General features: G+C 34.0%; 1 protein-coding gene across 50 annotated transcripts in view; it reads left to right on the forward strand.

Moving 5' to 3' along the window:
- Positions 1 to 19,455, forward strand: part of LOC128985612 (cell adhesion molecule Dscam2) — a 188,129-nt gene that overhangs the window by 158,107 nt on the left and 10,567 nt on the right. For 48 of the 50 annotated variants that reach the window (XR_008490050.1, XM_054405293.1, XM_054405303.1 and 45 more), the window contains exons 27-38: positions 960 to 1,116; positions 1,575 to 1,684; positions 2,308 to 2,473; positions 3,168 to 3,399; positions 3,955 to 4,131; positions 4,581 to 4,747; positions 5,769 to 5,969; positions 11,764 to 11,919; positions 13,397 to 13,531; positions 15,992 to 16,176; positions 17,029 to 17,206; positions 17,975 to 18,133. Coding sequence is in view for 49 of the 50 variants with exons in the window: in XM_054405293.1 (XP_054261268.1) it covers positions 960 to 1,116; positions 1,575 to 1,684; positions 2,308 to 2,473; positions 3,168 to 3,399; positions 3,955 to 4,131; positions 4,581 to 4,747; positions 5,769 to 5,969; positions 11,764 to 11,919; positions 13,397 to 13,531; positions 15,992 to 16,176; positions 17,029 to 17,206; positions 17,975 to 18,133 (2,023 nt within the window). In the remaining variant the exon portion in view is untranslated. Of the gene's footprint in view, positions 1 to 959; positions 1,117 to 1,574; positions 1,685 to 2,307; positions 2,474 to 3,167; positions 3,400 to 3,954; positions 4,132 to 4,580; positions 4,748 to 5,554; positions 5,735 to 5,768; positions 5,970 to 11,763; positions 11,920 to 13,396; positions 13,532 to 15,991; positions 16,177 to 17,028; positions 17,207 to 17,974; positions 18,134 to 19,455 lie in introns of all 50 variants that reach the window. The other 2 variants (XM_054405289.1, XM_054405306.1) reach the window with 1 other exon arrangement.

The raw sequence follows: 19,455 nt of genomic DNA on the forward strand, positions 1-19,455 counted from the left end.
GAGTTGATGCTTTTTACCTTAATTGTTTGTATAAAGTTCTATCCCTGTCCCACTGTTTTCAATCAGAGCAACCCCTCTTTTTGTGATTGGTATTTTGGGTATAAACATAGATTTTTTTTCTTAAATAGTAAACACAACTTTACCTAAAGTATGCAGGTATAATGGAAAGTCAGTTGGTGTTTTTGGTGATACTGTATCAAACTTATAAAGCTCTTTTAGACCCACACGATGTAGTCTAATTAAAATTGTAATTCCTGTTTGTAACTCATCAGGTACATTTGTAGGATCGTTTTCATGTGGTCTTTTATAGTATAAAAATTTAAAATTCATTTTTTTAAACTTTGCTTAGCAAACCCATTTAAGGGTAAGTTAAAAGTTTTTTACTATCCGTTTTTTTGTTTGTTTATTACTTCCAGGGATGTCAGATAAAAAAGGGGCCATTATTTATTTTATTAGTGTTATTAACACCAAATCTTATCCTACGTCTTTTTTATCGTTTTCTAACCCTCTATAATATATTTTACTAATTATAACACAGCCTTAAAGTAGACAAACAATTCCCTGTTTAAATTGGTATACTGTCCAACATCTGAACCAACACAGATAATTTGGCTCACCATCAGGGTGTGCAAAGGTTGTCTTTTGTCTTACTAACTTTAAAAAAATTCACAGAGAAAATTATTGTAACTTCTGGTTTTCTTTTGATTAACAATCTTTTGATTAAAAATCTATGTATCAATAAGCAAAAGAGAAAATAGAGACATTAATTCACAACAACTACATTCTATTGGATTCAAAATTGGTTCTAAATAGTCACCAGATATCTGCGGTACTTCAATATAAAAAATGAAAAATATTCATAAGCAGGAACACTTATTTTGTGATTTCATCAATTTGAAATGTTTAAGTCAAATTGGACATTTACCTTCTATTAACTCTAACACGTTGTGTTGTTTTAGGAGGAACCTAAGAGCACCAAGGTACCTCCATTTCAAATGAGCTACGAAGCCACTGGTCTGAAGAAGAAGGCTCGTTACGAGTTCTGGGTAACAGCTTCCACTAACATTGGAGAAGGTCAACCATCCAAACCAGTCCAGTTGGCTCCCAGCAACAGAGGTATGTTGTTTTATGACAATCCGCGAAATAAAATCCACACATTTTCACCTTATATAATTCACCAAATAATTTAAATGTAGACAATTTTATTGGAGTAACTATTAATGTTCCTTTAGCAATTTGGGCTAGTTGTATTAAGATTAACATATTCGTTTCTCTCCTATGGTGGTAGCTCATTTGTCTGTTTTTGTAAGGGTGTCTACTCACTTTCACCTGTTTTTAAAAAGCATTAATAATAACACCATCATCATCATCATCAACAAGTCATCAAATTTGTACATTTTACATCTGTGTCTAGAAGCATTACTCTTCTTAGGATAGACCTGTTAACCTTACGTAGCACAACATAACAATCAATACTTGCGTAAACTAGACACTTTATATACTCTTACTCATATTTATTTAACCATTGTGTTATTGCATCCCTTATCCCTTCATTGACATTATTTGTGTTTCAGTCCCAGCAAAGATTGCATCTTTCGATGACAAGTTCACAGCCACTTACAGAGAAGACGTAAAACTCCCATGTTTAGCTGTGGGAGTTCCAGCGCCTGAGGTTAAGTGGAAGGTGCGTGATTATTTTAAGGATTATCAGGTTATGAGTTTACTGATTTTTTGTTAGAATCTGATGAAGATTTTAATCCAATTCATTGATTTGACTTGACTTTGTCCCTGTTGCTCCCCTAGTTGCAGCATTGGCTACAGCAAAGAAACAGAGTAATTGAACTTGGTGTCCAACTGGTGGCTCACGTCTTTTCAGCTCTTTCTTTCTCCTCCTATATATTTTTTTAAATCTGAATTCTAAATAAATAGGTTAATTACCTGTTCCCATATTCATTCCTATAGTTTAAACTATAGCTTCGCTGGCAGATATCTATAGCCCATGGTTCTAGATATACCCCAATCCTCAAAATATTCCTCAGCATTTGAAGTACTTGCAGTTTTCCGAGTGATAAGTATTTGGAAATAGGAATTAAGTATTAGTTTTTTGCAAACAATTGTGGGATGGTTACCAGCCTTGACATAACTCTTTCCCATCTATTAATGATACTAACTTGACAGTAACAAAGTCATCCACATGAAATTAAACTCACAAATCATTTTTTAAACCCTCTACAAATATTCACTAGTTGCAAAGGTCATAAAAGCTATAGTTGATTTTTTTAAGCCCATTATTTATGTTGTTATAAGGTGAAGGGAACACTATACACGTCTGAGTCGAGTGATCGCATGCGTCAACTACCCGAGGGCTCCCTCCTCATCAAAGCAGTCACCAGGACAGATGCCGGGGAGTATTCTTGCTCTGTGGAAAACTCGTTCGGTCAAGATTCAGTTACACACCAGCTTGTTGTTCTTGGTAGGTGGTATTTCTTAAACCTCAAATATCAAATTTTGGTGACTCTACTGCTAAAATTATCTTAAAAAGTGCTTGACTAATAGAAGTTGAGGGGTTGTAAATGAAAACTGTCCCCACCGTGGTCTCCTCAAAACAATCGGTGATTTAATCCATTGTCTTGGACTCTATGTTAGACATCCAACCTAAATAAATCATTTGTATCAAATTTGTTATTACATATTTTTTCAGTTATTAAACATAGTTGAATAAGTTTATCACAAAGTGCTTCCGTAAAAATGCTTCTTAATCTTTTCGTCTTAACTTTCCTCACTGTGATAGTTCATGTGGTCCTGGATGATGCTACCATCTCCCTCTTCAATCTATCTTTGTTGAAAAGTTTTTGTATAAGACTAATCAGTAAATTGCAGCAGCTAACTTTGTCAGAAATAAAATTCAACTACATACACTTTTATTCTAAGACTAACTACAGCATTGTCATAGGGATGGGATATTGGGATACCTTATCCATGGTCAAAGTTGAAATACATCAAGTCTTAATTTGGCATAAGTTACATGGATGTCAACATTTTGACCAGTAACAAGATCAGTTTAAGTAACTCAGAGTTTATTTTTATTATTCAATTTTGTTAATTTACAAAAAGTAGAGAATTAGTTAGTTAACATTATTTTTACCCACACTGTTTTAAATTTGCAGCACCTCCTCACATGCCCCAAGTCACACTGACGGCCACGACGACAAACTCCATCACCATGAAGCTGAAGCCTCACCCAGCTGACATTGAGCCTATTCATGGATACACAGTCAAGTACAAGCCAGAGTTTGGTGATTGGGAGACAGCTCAGGTGCCTGCCACAGCTCAGAAATACACCTTGGAGAACCTGTGGTGTGGATCTCGCTACCAGATCTCCGTCACTGCTTATAACAGGTGGGGTTCTATGAAATGTTGAGTATTCAATTCAGTTAACTGAAGTTTAAAAACGTTTGGTATTTTTTATAACTATAGTGTTGATCACGAGAAGATGTACTCTACATTTAAAATTCAATGTTTTTCAGCAGTTTAAAAAATATAAAACAATTTTTTTTTTACTTATTACTAAAGTTTAGTTTTTAGGAACGTTATATACAGTATGTAGGCTCTAATTATATTTTTTAACCATCCATGGTAAATCCTGAAACTAATTTATTGGTCTTGTTTAAAAGTTTGTTGTTGGTAAGTTAAAGTTTTCTCTTAAAATAATCATGAACTTTTCTAATCACCTATTAGTAAAACAATAGTTTCACAAAATTAAGTGATATGGATATGATCCTATGTGCTCAAGTAAGAAGGAACCTAGAACATCAGACAATTTTTATTAAACCAGTTTGCACCGGGAAACACAATTCTGCAATCAAAACATTACATAATTGGTAATGAAATCATCATGTTGGATGACATGTTCGTATTTGTGCTGTTACTGTAACTAACAAACTTGAATTTCAGCATTGGAACAGGAGATGAGTCAGATGTGCTGAATACAAGGACGAAGGGATCAAAGCCGATCATTCCTGAAGCGAGTCGCTTCATTGAAGTGTCCACAAACTCTATCACGCTTCACCTCAGCGCTTGGTCTGACGGTGGCTGTCCCATGCTGTACTTTGTGGTGGAACATAAGAAGAAGTAAGTTATAGACAAACAAAAAAGTACTTCCAATTATAGTGTTATTTCTCATTTATTGACAGTGAAACAATTTTGCATATTTTAAAGCTGATTGTGAGTGAAGGAAGAGAGTAGTATGGAGTGAAATGCTTTGTAGTTTTGTTACCGAAGAAGATCAATATTTTTCTTTTACCAGTATTATTAAAATCCAAATGAATTCCAAATGAATGAATAATGGTCAGCTCAGTCCAGTTCTTAAACAAAAATAGCCACTGACTTTTATCAGAATAAAATCGGCAAACTTCTACTACCTGTAAAACAGGCAACATTGCTCAGCCACCAGCTATGTCCTTGGAAATGAACCTTCAAAACTGTTGGTCCTCCTACTAAACTAGTATCACTTCCAAAATCTTCAAGTATTTTTGATTTCATTTTCTTAGTATTTAATTGACCAATGAACCTTTCTATAGGGCACAAACTGAGTGGAACCAGGTATCCAACAATGTGAAGCCCGGAGGTAACTTTGTGGTGCTGGACCTTGACCCGGCCCAGTGGTACCATTTGCGAGTCACGGCACACAACAACGCAGGGTTCGCTGTGGCGGAATACGAGTTTGCCACGCTTACCATCACAGGAGGTACAGTGAATGAGATAGCAAAATTCAAATTTTTTAGTAGTACATTCCAGAGTTACATAAGAATCATGGACATGTGAAAACCACAGTTGACTTCCCATCTACATAACTATGCTGTTGTCAATGTTTATTTAAACAGAACATAAATGAATGACCCTTTAAATTATGCTTCAGTCAAAATTATATTTCCTCCTTTGTGGTTTGTTTTTAAAATGATGTGGTGTAAAGGAACCTCTATGGTTTTAATTGGGTTAAACTTTCAACTAGGCTTGGTTAAAATGATCCCCCGTTTTACAGAAATCAGTCGTCAATGCACTCAGTTAGAGGCCCAATTTAAGTTTATTTTTGTTGATCAACTGATTAAGGCTTTACTGTAGGAATGGGATACCTAAGAAGTATTAAATCAGCCAATTAAACAAATTGTAGAAACTTGAGTGACTCTGACTTGAGAGTTGACTCTGATTTTAGTGTGTGTATCAGTCTTGGTTTGCTTTCACTGGGAATTTTTAAGATTAGATTATGAGACTGTAGTCTTTTACGTAGTCAACAGATTGAACTGGTCTAGTGGTAATGCATGGGACTTCGGCCCCCGAGGTTCCAAGTTTAAATCCTGTCAACAACCAATAGAATTAATCCAAGTGATAATGCTGCAACCTCTAGGCCAGCCTAAATTAATGTAAAACACAACTCGGGGGAGAGCTTGGTAAAAAAGTCTTACAACCTTTGGCATATCGTACAGTTGCGGGTAGAGGGTGGGGCTGGTACCTGACTCACCCCACTAACCTTGTCTAACCTTGGGGGGTGTTTCAGGTACCATCGCCCCGGCCAGGGAACTCCCGGACGTCGGGAGCGGACTCAGCCCCGATTCTCCGATGAGGGTAATCCTTGCAAACCTCAACCTCGTCGTTCCCGTCGTGTCAGCCATGCTCGTCATTATTGTGGCGATCATCGTCATGTGCTTTTTGCGAGGCAAAGGCGACCACATTAAAGGTAAGCTAACTCTTGTTATCCACCTTTGTTCCAGGGACGATTGCTCCTCCAATGAGAGGCGGGATACCCACGGTTCACCAGTTCTTCCCATGGATCCCCGGATGGGTGGACTTGAACATTGTGGTCCCTGTTGGGGCGACAATCGTCGTGCTGCTGGTCGGAATCATCGTTGTTTGCGTCGCGTTTGCTCGTCGCTCTCGTGGCCCTGAACAAACCAGGCTGCGAGGTGACATATGTAATGACTCATCTTTCATCTCATAGTTTTATGTTGTGTTGGGGTTAGGCTGGGTTCTGTGTTTATAACCAATTAGCCTAGGTACAGTTTTTCATTAGGAAACTCTTTCCTTTTATTTCAATAAATGATCTTATTGTAATGAATCTAATTTTCTTACAATTAAAACAAATTAAAACTATATATTTTTTTACTTTTTGTGTGTTTTTTTTCTGTGTATATTAAAATATACATTAACAGTTTGTAAAAACTCCAATGAAAAAAATCATTCCAGGAACAAGTTGAATAGTTAATCAACTGGCTATTTGAAAGCATACTTTATTTTTTGAAGTACTTGTAGCCTATGTTTGTTTTAGCAAACTATTAACATTTCTTAATTCAAAAGTAAATATTGGAGGAATAATTTATTTGTGTTGTTTTTTGGATATAAAGTTATGGATACCCAACCTTCACCCAAAACAGTTCACTGTAAATTTTGGATTTAGTTTTATTTTCCCATCGACAAAGAAAAGCATTAATTTTTATTTTTGCTCATGACAAAGAATATATTTGCCTACTTTTATTTCTCGTTGGATTGCAGAAAACATTTCATACCATGATGTGATATTTTAACCGAACAATACTTGTTTATATTCATTAGAAGTAAACAGAATATAGTTTTAGTGCTTTAATTAGCTTGTTTGTTTATCAAAGAAATACCCAATTGGCCAATTGTGGACACACATCGTTTTAAAAATCAAAAACTATTGTATAATCTCTCATTTTTACTCTTAAAAACTCCTCACTGGAACAAAAACCTCCTACAAAGTTCTCTGCTATAAAAAATCCTCTCTTATGTTACATATGGTCTTATGTTACACTTCAACTAATACGGAATGGACATTCCATAGAGGTAGGAAAGGTCAAACGAAAAATAGACCCCAGGCAAATGAACACCTGCATGTGCAAAATCGTTTTAATTTACTAAGTGAGTCTGATGATGATGAAAGAATCAATGAGACAAGGACAGATCAATCGGACAAGGAATGGCAATCTCAATCGCAATCTAAACTCGCTTTAAAAAACTTCAAGATCAGGAATGTGGCTCATAAAACAAAGCCCAAATCATCGGCACAGCATAAAAACTTCACTGCTAAAAATAAATCCAAAAATAATACACTTGAACTCCATATGTCAAAGCAAAAGAAACAAGAGGATAACATAAGAGCTACATTGTGTTCAGACAGCCAAGGGAAAATGTTGGCGTCCACAATAAATAATATAAGCTATGGGAAAATAGATGTGTTTGGGTATGTAAGACCTAATACCACTCTGATTGATGTCATCAAATCATCCTCAATAGAAAAAACTTTGAACACACCACTAATAGTTATAGGGGGCAGTAATGACAGCCTAAATAATAATTATTCTAACATTTTCACAGGGTTGGAGGAGAAATTGGTGTCTGTCAATAAAACCAGACCAGTTTTCATCACAACGATTCCTGTAAGATATGACAGACATCCAAACAGCATTGAAAACATCCAGTTAAATTTAGTCAATAAATACATAATAGAACTAGTAGCAAAATTAGAAAATACTTTCTTAATTAATCTCAATTTTTTGACTAGGGCAGATTTTACGACACATGGTCTCCACATAAACAATAGAGGCAGAGCTAAACTGGCCCGTGTAGTCATTAAAACTCTCTCCCAGTGGTCTTTGAACCAAAACAGATCTTGTCAGCCACCTTCAAATGATCCTCAACAATACAGCAATCAACAAGTACAAACTTCATGTAATACAAACCAAAAATGTAATTCACAAAACCAATGTAAAATGATACTGACAGAAAAACCAATGTTTGATATTATAGCACAATACCGGCATCATGAATCAGTTGGGTTTGCACATAGCATATCGGCAGACTTTAATCACCCTCGACACATGACAGCAGGGGTGGCAGTGATTTTCAAAAATCACTTTGGGAAACCTGAACCTCATCACCGTGTCTCAAGTCATCTGGCAGCTCAACACCAGAAACCGGGTGCTACCGTGTACAGCCTAATTACAAAAGACAACTATAATGGAAAACCAAATATAAAGGACTATTATGCTGCTTTTAAGGAATTGACAACACATTTTAAGGAACAGAACCTAACACATCTGATTTGTTCGCCAGTTGGTTGTGTTAGAGACAATATATCCTTGGCTGATTTCTTAAATAACCTTACAACTTTTCAAAACGAAACAGGAGCAAAAGTCACCATTGTGTCGTACTTCCAAAAATCATTGAGAAAGTTGAGAAATGGTTTATCACACAATGAATTTAACAACCAAATAAAGACTTTTATCCATGGGCATCAACTAAATCAAGAGAAAGAAACAATGAACTTGTCTGATGCAACGGAAGAAAACTGCCACACTGTCACACCACCTATGACAGCCCTCCTGCCATCTCCTGCCCTGGAACCGACGGACGACACTGCGGCTCTGTCTGGCCATCCAACACTAACTTCAATGGAGGAACCACAGAATGGAGAAGTTATAAGTGTAGTGCCCGGCGACCTCACGTTTTGTGAGGCGCTAAAGCAGAGTACAAGTGAAAGTGCTAAAAGTGTTCCTGTATCTCTCTCTGTAACTAGTCCTGTAAATAGTCCTTGTATTTAACACATCCAAGGTCCTTGCTCATAATGGTACACCTTCATCAAGGCGAAATGATAGTCTGAATATTTTATATTTAAATGTCCAAGGTTTAAAAGACAAGGTTTCAGCTTTGGAGAGTTTTTTAATTAACACAAATATTTATGTTATTTGTCTCTCTGAACACTGGTTGAAGGAAGACGAAATAAAATTAGCTTTTCCTTATAATTTTCATTGTGCCAGCTCCTACAATAGAATCAAACATATAAGAGGGAATACTTGTATATTTGTACATACTAAATTTAACTCAAGATTGTGTGATGTAAGCCAATTCTGTCAGGAATTGGATTTTGAGGTTTCATCCGTATTTATAGATTCTTTAAAAACTATATTTGTTTCTTTGTATCATTCGCCTAATGGTAGACCTTTGGAGTTTTTAAGGATTTTGGATGTTTTTTTACCTTTTATAACTCAGTGGAACAACTATAATATTGTCATCGGTGGTGATTTCAACCACAATTTTGATGTTACTAAAAGCAAAAGAAATGTAAAAAACTTGTTAAATCTATTTAAACAGTACAACTTTTATCATTTAAATAATTCACCAACTAGAGGCACAAACTGTCTAGATAATGTGTTTGTAAACCAAAAATCTGCTAGGCTCTCTTTTTTAAGTTTGTTCAAATTTCCTTTTTCGGACCATGATGGAATTATTATTAATATGCAGAATGAACCATTAGTTATAGATAATACATCTCATTTAGTCTCAAAAGATCCCATTCAGTTTTATCTACCTATTAAAAGTCATGTACATCTGTCTCTAAAATTGTCTACTTATGATTGGCTATCTTTAATGTCCAAGTCTGAGAGTAGTAGTGCTAATATGCAGTTCCAATGTTTATTTAATATACTAATCAACAATATTAATTATTTTATGGTCCCGAATAAAAATAAAGGTAAACTATTCAAACCTAAGTATTTGAACAAACTGAACAAGGGATGGTATACTAAAGAGTTGGGTCAAATGAAAGAAAGACTATTGTGTCTGTATAGTTTGCTTAAAGATACTGGAAATGTGAACAATACTGAACTAAGGTATAAATATTTAAAACTGAAATGTCAATATAAAAACTCTTTAAATGAAGCAAAGCTAGAAAACAATGCTAAATACATAGAAGAAAGTAATAACAGATGTAAAGCCGCATGGGAGGTAATAAAGAATAACTGTGAAATAAAAAACACAGCTGATTTGCAAATTGAGCCAAATACTTTCAATAGGTTTTTTGTTGACAGTGTAGACAAGATCAAACAAATTATTAAAATTCCAGGTATAATCACTTCTTGTAATGATTTTTTGAAAAAATATGAAATTGATAGTTGTAATAAATTTTGTTGGTCAGCCATCACACCTAGTGATATTCTTAGTGCCACTAAAAGGATGAAAAGATCAGCTAGTGTGGATGTGTACAATATGTCAAACAATCTGTTAAAAGTTATTATTGACTGTTTGGCTAACCCCTTGGCAATATGCATAAATAACCTTTTATCAGAAGGGGTTTTTCCTGACTTGCTCAAAGTCTCTCGAGTCTGTCCTATTTACAAAAAAGGTCCTAAAGACCAACCTCAGAGCTACAGACCAGTTTCAATTATACCTGTGTTGGGAAAACTAATAGAAATACTTATTTACGATCAAATCAGAAATTATTTTGAAAAAAACAACATCTTGAACAACAACCAATACGGTTTTAGAAAGGGAAAATCCACTATCAATGCATTGGACGATCTAGTCAGGCAAGTTCATCTCTCTTTTGAAAATAAAACTTATGCTCAGGCCACCTTCTGTGACCTCAGTAAAGCTTTTGACTCTGTTGACAGTAATATTCTCATTTCTAAATTACAGTACTATGGATTTGATGGCCCTCCATTATCTTTTTTAAGAAGCTACTTGCAAAATCGGAAACAAGCAGTTTGTATAAAAGGAAGATGGTCAGATGAAGTGTCAGTCAAGTGGGGAGTGCCACAGGGTTCAGTCCTTGGTCCCCTTCTTTTCTTAATCTATATAAATGATCTACCCTCTTCTGTTGATTGTAAAACCATTCTGTACGCAGATGACTCTACCTTTTTATCTAGGCTACTAGTAAAAACTATAAAGAACTTGAAAAATTGGCTGATGAAACATTAAATAATGCACAAAATTGGTTTCATAGTAATGGACTTTTGCTTAACAAAGAAAAATCACAAAAATTGTTATTTTCCTTAAATTATAATTCAAGAGAGTTTTTTGAGAACAGTGATAAGGGTAGTAAAGTTTTTTCAGCAAAGTTTTTGGGAATATATGTAGATAGTCAGCTAACTTGGGATTCTCATATAGACTATTTAAATACCAGACTTTCTCGTGTAATATTTTTACTAGGTCGTCTGAAAAAATGCATTCCATTAAATTATGTCCGAACAGCATATTTTTCATATTTTCAATCCATTTTCAGGTATGGGCTAATTTTTTGGGGCAATTGTGCTAGGGTAGAGGAAATTCTTGTTTGGCAAAAGAAAGCGGTTAGAGTTATCTCTAATAAAGGCTCAAGAGACCACAGCAAACCACTTTTTAGAAATCTTCAAATCCCTACTATTATTAACGTTTATATTTATGACTTAATAGTTTATATCTTGGAAAATCAACATCTTTTAAAATTTAGAAACCATACTCATGATCATAATACCAGAAATAAGAACCACACCACAATAGAATTCCATCGTTTAAGTAAAACTCTAAATAGTCACATAGTTTTGTCACTTAAAGTGTACAACTTTCTTGAATCCATAATTAAATTACACAATATAAAGGATTTCAAAAGTAAATTTTATTGTTGGCTGACCAATAACCCATTTTATAGTTTGGAAGATTTTTTTAAGAATAAGATTCTTCAGTTGTAATTATTCATTTAGAATATGTATTATAATATGTCTCCCTTTGTTAAGTTAGCTATAAGTATTTTATTAATTAATTACCTGACTATGCTATAATTTTAGCTGTATCTTGACATTGTCGATGATTTGTACAAATTCAAAAGACAATAAAGCATATTTCATTTCATTTCATTTCATTTCATTTCATTTCATAGGTAATTTGTTTGAACATCATACTTGTACAGTAGCTGCATGTCTATTCACTTTGCAGACGACATCGTCTACAACCAGTCCATGGTCGGAGGCAACACCATTGACAAGAGACGGCCCGACCTACGAGACGAGCTCGGATACATCGCTCCGCCTAACCGCAAACTTCCTCCCGTCCCTGGGTCCAACTACAACACGTGTGATAGAATCAAGCGAGGTACAGCTATAAGTAAGCGACTTCAAGGTCTAAGGCTGCAATTAGTGTTGCTTTGCCCCCCTCCAATTGGTCTTGAAGCACGATTATCATCGTTTTATTAAATTTACCCTTTTGTTCATCTTGATCCCTTTACTTCTTACTTTATAAGTAGAATCAAAACATTTCTTTGTTTGCAAGTTAAATATTCAATTATATTTAGAATTTTTTTTTTTACCAAACCAACGGAATTTATTTATTTTTGTTTGAATTTTTAAGTAGTTATAACTTTGAAGAACAAAATTAACTAATTTTTAAAATCATTTTGATTTACTTAAAAGAACATTTTTTCCATTAGATTTTCAATGACTCAATGTTATTTTTGGTCTATTGTTTAGTTGTAATGAAAGTAAAATTGTAATTTTTTATCTTTTTGTAAAACTTAAATATAATTTTCCATCCCTATCATAATTTTAGTTAAATTTAGTTAATTTTAATTACCTATAATAGGTTTTCTTAGTTATTTTATACCAACAAATCCTTAAACGATTACTATTTACTATTTATTCCTTCCTTTTTTAATTAAATAGATTCACCTAGCTCGGTATCTGTGCTGTTTTTGCACCTGTTTACCTTAATTCCACCCTTAGTTTTTTTTAAATATTATTTAGCCATAACCCACAGCGGATGAATCCAGGAATCATTTCAACTCATAAAAAATTTAAGTTGTAATTCTGTTTTGTTAAATAAATGTTACTTGTGTTGAATTAAAAACAATAATGTGAAAAAAATTATATTTGAGTTTTATGGTTAATAGATTTCCTCTAACACTAATATTGATTCACGGCAAAATTCTTTACAATTCATAGTGATTATTTAGAATTAGGGTACCGGTATACAAAATAATAATAATAATAATAAATATATTTATTGATTAAAATGAATAAATATATTGATTAAAATGAGTTTTCAAAGTCATCAGTACCCCTACCTTTAACGGATGCTCTAAATTGAAATATACACAAGTGCCATCAGTATTTAGTTCCTGAATATTTTGTTTCGAAATCAAGATAATGCTAGGCTCTGTGTTTATAACTATTTATTTAGGAATTTTAGTGAGGATAGCAGACTTAACCTTAATAGGATGGATTTTAAATTTGCACAAGAAATGTACAACTTTACACTGAAAAAAATAGAATATTTCACTGTAACTTACAACATGTTTAACCAAAGAAAATATTAGTTGAAGCAAGAGAATATTATCTTTGTAAAGTTGTGTGTTTCTTGTGCCAGTTTGGACTTTTTCCCATCCAAGGTAGCTCTGCTATCCTCGATAAAATTCCTAAAGCCTAGAGGCCTTTTTGCTATTTGTGTTACATCCTTATTTACATCCCTGCGGAGGCCTTATGTTTATAACTATTTATTTATTTGGTTTGCATTTCCACACATTCCTGTGATTGTTCCGCTGACTGGTGTTGAATGTGGTAAGCTTGTTACTCAGGTCACGGAGGCTCTTACCGAGGACACACGACGTGGGACCCTCGCCGTCACATGTACGAAGAGTTACGAGTTCACGGCCCCAGGGGACGGCTCCCCCCGTGCCCTGGGTCCGATGAAACCATGTACCACCATGCAGGTAATACCATAGCCTACCTACACTCTAAGGTTTACGAGTGGTTACGGTTTTCATCTGGCAATTGGAATGGACGTAATATTATTTTTTTTAGTTTCCTAAATTATTTTTAAAGGTGCAATCTATTTTGTAAGGTTTATTCCTCATACTGAAAAGAAATATTTTTACACTATCCTCTTCCATTCAAGAGAGTATGAACATTGTTTTTCAAAAAACTTTTGTTATTTTTGTGATTTCACACCATGTGGCCTTTTATACATTTTTTATATGGGAATAGTTCATACTCTGGTCTTGTTACAATCTAACTTTGACTTGTTGCTAGAAAGTATCAGGTTAATTGATAGTCAAACAACAATTAATAACGGGGTCTAGAGTTGATCCTTCCAAGGATTGAATAGGATCCAACTTTGGATTGTAAAGCGACCTCTCTCCACTCTGCAACCTAATTCCTTTTTACCATTCACAAAGCATGAAAATATCAGTGGGAGGGTAGTTTGGAGCTAATTGATGGAGGATTTTTGTAGCGTAAGTTGGCATTTTTGTCTGATAAAGAAATATGATGAACAATAACCTAACTTTAAACTTTGTATTTTGTGACAAGAGCTACTATGTAACAACTTTATTTTTTACTTTTTCATTACGTTGTCTCCGTAACATTAAATGCACAGCATATTAGTGCCAAAACATAAATAATAAATTCAGGATTTAATGTTTGCTGGCTGTTAATTACCTGACTGTTAATTATTATTGGCTGTTAAGAAGCGGCAAAGTCAACATTCAATCCCACAAAAATGCACCAAATAAAAATGGAACTTAGCTATATTTATACTTGTAATATTGACTCTCTAAGTTAGTTGACCTCAACACTAGAAATATCAATGCTAAACAGTTGCAATACAAGTATACAAACAGAAATATTTTGTCAAATTTCAAAATAATTAATTCAAAGATGAACCCGTAACCACTCTACCTGTAGCAAACATAGTTTCTTCAAGCCCTGTCAACTAACAACATTGGAAGCTTTACACGTACATGTAAAATTAACCTTGCATTTGTTCTACTAACTTTTGTGTGGGTTTTGTGAGCATATGAACAATTTTGTGATTAGCGAGGTAAGCTTTTATCAAGGGCATTACTGTACCAACAAGTAAAGGCATGGCATAGTTTGCATGAACAATATACAACCAAATTATAAAGTCTTTTTATTTTGTTCTTCCATTTTTACATCCAACAACACTAGGTTCTAGCCCAGAACAGTTTTTCATTTACTTTCCTTCAGGCTAGGCCTAAAAGACCAGGGGTTAGACCAAAGCACCGCATTCTACCACTAGACCAGCTCACTACTCAACATTTAAAATTGGTTTTACTCAGTTCTTCATCTCTAGAAACTGAGAAACCCAATGATAGAAATGTTTTAAATATTCTATCATTTATATGAGGAGAGTTATGCCGTTTTCTCTTGGGCTCATGTCTCGTCACATGCAAACTTGGGGCCTGTAATGCATGCAACTTCTGGATTCAAGCCATTTTAACTTAAGAATCAAGATAGAAGCATGGTTTGCTCTTATTCAAAGATCATAAATAAAACTTATTTATTCAAACCATATATCTAAGTATATATCACGCCATTATGGTCATCCACCGACAAAATATTGTGGTAAGTTAGGATTTCAGATTTTAACATGTGCATGATTTCTTATTGTTGTTGCTAATATGCACGAATCTACATTGCATGATTGTTGTTTGCTGTCATATTTACCTAATGTGTAATATATACCTAAGGTGATATGTTTTGTCACTGATTATCAAAATAGTATGACGTATTAAGCTACTGTATTTGAATTTCAGCTTTAACATTAACATTGAATGAATAGTTCAATTTAAATTATTTTATATTGTGTATGGATCTTTTAGTTAAAAACATGTTCTGTTGATCAGTAACATTTTTAATAGATTCAAACGTCCCAGTATAGGACAAGAGTATGGGTTCAGTTATGTTAAGATCCTTTAACACATATCATTCCATAACAATACTCATACAATAAACAAACAAAAAATAAACAAAAAACCGTAAATATGAGTTTATTTTATTTTGATTTTGGTAACAACAATACTAAGCTGCTTAAGGAATATTTTCAGAAACATATTTTTATGGACAATATTTGTAAGAAAATATTTTTTGGTAAAATATCAGAATATTCCACGTTGCCCTTTTTTTCCTTACACTTAAGAAAAGTTAATTAATCCAAGTTAGATATATAAATAAAACAATAAATCTCAATGAGATAATGGTGATTATTATAATGATGAATCAACTGTTTCTAACACATAAATAGACCAAAAACATACTTCTTTTTTTAAATATAAATTAAATCCTTATGAAGTCATACTTTATCCATTGGCATTCTATAACATTCTACAACATTGTTATGTTGATAACACTAACTGAAACTGTTTCTCGAGGTATGGAGGATGAGATCTGCCCATACGCTACGTTCCATCTGCTGGGTTTCCGGGAAGAGATGGACCCGAGCAAGGCCGTGCAGTTCCAGACATTTCCTCACCAGAACGGACACTCTGGTACGCTCGGGCCTAACGGAGTCCCAGCTAACGGCCACGTACACCACCGCAGTGGCTCCCAGTCTATGGTAATTAATGGCTTGAATTACTTAATTAAGTATATTTTACAAATACAGAGAGACTCTGAGTTGCATTTTTAGGTGAATATAGAATAGAATGGGGTAGGTTGTGTAGCTTAGTTAACGATTAGGTTTAGCTGGGTCTAGTTTCAAAAACGCTTAATTAGTTTTAAGCATTTAAACCAATGCCTACAGTAGCGACTTAATTTACACTTTCCGTTAACTGAACTACATACAAATATAAAATTAACTATCAAGTTGCTACAATTTTTTTCTGGATCAGACTGGCAACTTAATTTCCAGGCGAATTAATACCATAACTACTCGCATATGTTATAAACAACCTATATATTTTGAATACAGATATAGATTCCTCGTTTAGTTTTACAATTTTATTTTTATTTTTACTTCCTCCGCCTATTTTTTAGTACAGTTTTCTTTAATCTTTTATAAAGGCTAGATAATTGTGAAAATCAATTAGGCAGGTAAAATAAAACTGTAAGAATACAATGAGTTGAAAAACACTTTATAATGTTTTAAAATATAAAAGTCACTAACCTGACTGTTTCTCTTAAATGGTCAAAATATTTAAGAATACACACCTAAGATATTAAGACTGATCAGATATCACATATTTGAATTTTGATTTACTCTAACGCATATTTGTATTTCCAAGGATTGCATCTAATAATGTTGTTACTTATAAGTCTGATCGTGTCAATTAGTTGTGTGATTAGGATTGTTGAAGCTTGAAATATTAGTAAACAACTTCAAGTGAAGTATCGTTAGTTGTACGTTTAACATTCTTATTCACACATTGTTACACCTATTGATTCCAACTTTACCCCGATGTTTGTACAGCCGAGAGCTAATGGTAGGTACTCCCGCGTTGGAGGTCCCAACTCTACCTTCTCTCCTGAGTATGACGACCCTGCCAACTGTAATCCCGAGGAGGATCCTTACGGCAGCCAGTACTCGCCTTACGGAGCTCCTTACGACCATTACGGCAGCCGCAACTCTGTGGGTAGGCGGAGTGTAGGTGAGTACAATGTTAAAACATCAACTGCAAAATTGCTAAAGTCTAAGTTAAAGTAATTATTTTGTAGACCTTATAATCTGTATGGATATGTAACCAATTTTCCTTTTCCAAATATTAAATGTTTGATGGATTATTTGTATACACAACAAATTTGTTTGAGAATTTAAAGTTTTGTTTATGAGCGGAATAAACAAGCACTTCTTCATATTTAACTTATATTGACTGACTGTGACTTAGAAGAATGCTTTACTTTGTCAGATATCAGTTAGAAATTAGTATATGCCCAGCATAGGATCCAATCACCTAATCAAAGCCTATATTTATGCATTTATAAGAAACTGGGGATAAGCGCGTGCTATAAGAGTCCCTAGAGCCAAGAATAAAGGAGACAACAGATCTTGAAGGCCAAAATGTATTTCTTTCCCTGCAGTGCTAGTATCAGAATCAGACCTTAATATGTGAATTGAAGGTGTAGCATGTAAATTCCGTTCATTCTGAGACTGTTGATAAGTTCTCCATGCCTTATATGTGGACATGCCAAAGCAAGTTTAAAAAATGCCTCTTAAAAATATTTGTTTAATGATAAGCATGCTCTAGAGACTCAAGATAACCTTAGAACCATTGACCATTTTCGGGAATTAAACTTTTGCTGTCAGTATTTATTCATTTTAACCATACAATCTTTGATTCAGCTAGGGCTATAAAAAAGAAAAAAACTCAAATATTTTGTTTAGTGTAAGTCAAATATTTTGTTTTTGCTGTAACCAGGTTCCGCTCGCAACTTACCGCTTTCCAGCAGCCCTGAACCCCCTCCACCACCACCTCGCAACCACGATCCCAACAACTCTGCTAACGACTCTAAGGAGAGTAACGAGATCTCAGAGGCCGAATGTGATCGTGATCAACTCGTCAGCCGCAACTACGGAGGTTAGTTCCTCTCCATCCTCCTCCCTACATCCCGGCAGAATCATCAGCCTTGGGTTTGAGTGTGTAAATCGTTAAAACCAGTAAAGGGATATGGACTGTCCATTGGCTACTAACGAGTTATGTCTAGATGTTTTGAGGTGTAATGAACAGATTCAGACCTAGAAATTTTGTTTCACTATAAAAATGTTATACAGTTTGATCCCTTTGCTCATGGGTTTCTGGCTGAATTTTTCCTTGTGAAAGAGTTTTAGTAAATTTTGGGGGATAGAATCGCTGGTGTAACTGATCATCCTAAATTTCTTAGGACTTTAGCAATGTACCATGAAACATAGTCTCTTTAGTCCTCTTCTAGGGTGTTTTAACTTGAATACAAGTTTAATTCACCTTTTTTTAATTTGACTCCCTGATTTTAAAAAATGGAAATTTTTCTCATCAAGTACCTTTGTGCTATATTTATATAGCACAAAGATACTTGATGAGAAAATTATTAAGTACTAATTATTAAGACGATTTGGTAACGCCAAGACATTTTAAGAATATAATTATATTTGTAACATTTATTTTGAACGGAACCCCAAAAAGATGTATGCATGTCACAGTATATTGTAGTTTTCAATTATAATTTTTAACTTAACAAAATGGTAGGCATTTATGACCTCATCACTAACTACATTGTAAAATTATTAACAATGTTCTGGTTTTAGTGCATTTAACAACAATAAGGAATTACTTTATTAAGTTTAAATTCCAATAATTTCCTCCTCAAAATCCTGTTTAGATGATCCTTAAGTAGATTGATTACACTTATTATTTTGGACAGTTTTTATAGTTGAGTATTTTTTGTTAATTTATACTATACTCGTATATACATCCGCACATGATATTTGTTTACAAAACACGATTAAAATGGAATCTAAAACTAAAATATGAGCTTAAAAGCTGTCCAAAATATGATTTTGCATTATGCATCTTGATTTTTTTTATTTAAAAAGTATATGCTGTTTGAATGGAATGCTTTAGAGTTAGACTATTAAATAAAATTCAAATTCTACCATCAAAAATATTTTTTATGAGTATGACATATATTTCTCTTGGGTGAGGAAATGTGATAATCAAGACTTGTTGTTAATATTTTAAATGTACCGGTATCTTATGTAGTTGTCAAGTTATACCTTAGCATTTTGGTATCTAATCACAACTAATACAACTATTCAAACTAAGAGATTAAAACATATTTTGTCTATGATAGTAGGCCTACTCACATCTGAAATACTAATTTACATGACTTGTCATGGTAGAAAAAACCACAGTACTAACTTTTT

This window comes from Macrosteles quadrilineatus, unplaced genomic scaffold (genome assembly GCF_028750875.1).
Source record: "Macrosteles quadrilineatus isolate MER2022 unplaced genomic scaffold, UCM_ALF_1.0 Scaffold_2__2_contigs__length_208266976, whole genome shotgun sequence".
NCBI classification, from domain to species: domain Eukaryota; kingdom Metazoa; phylum Arthropoda; class Insecta; order Hemiptera; family Cicadellidae; genus Macrosteles; species Macrosteles quadrilineatus.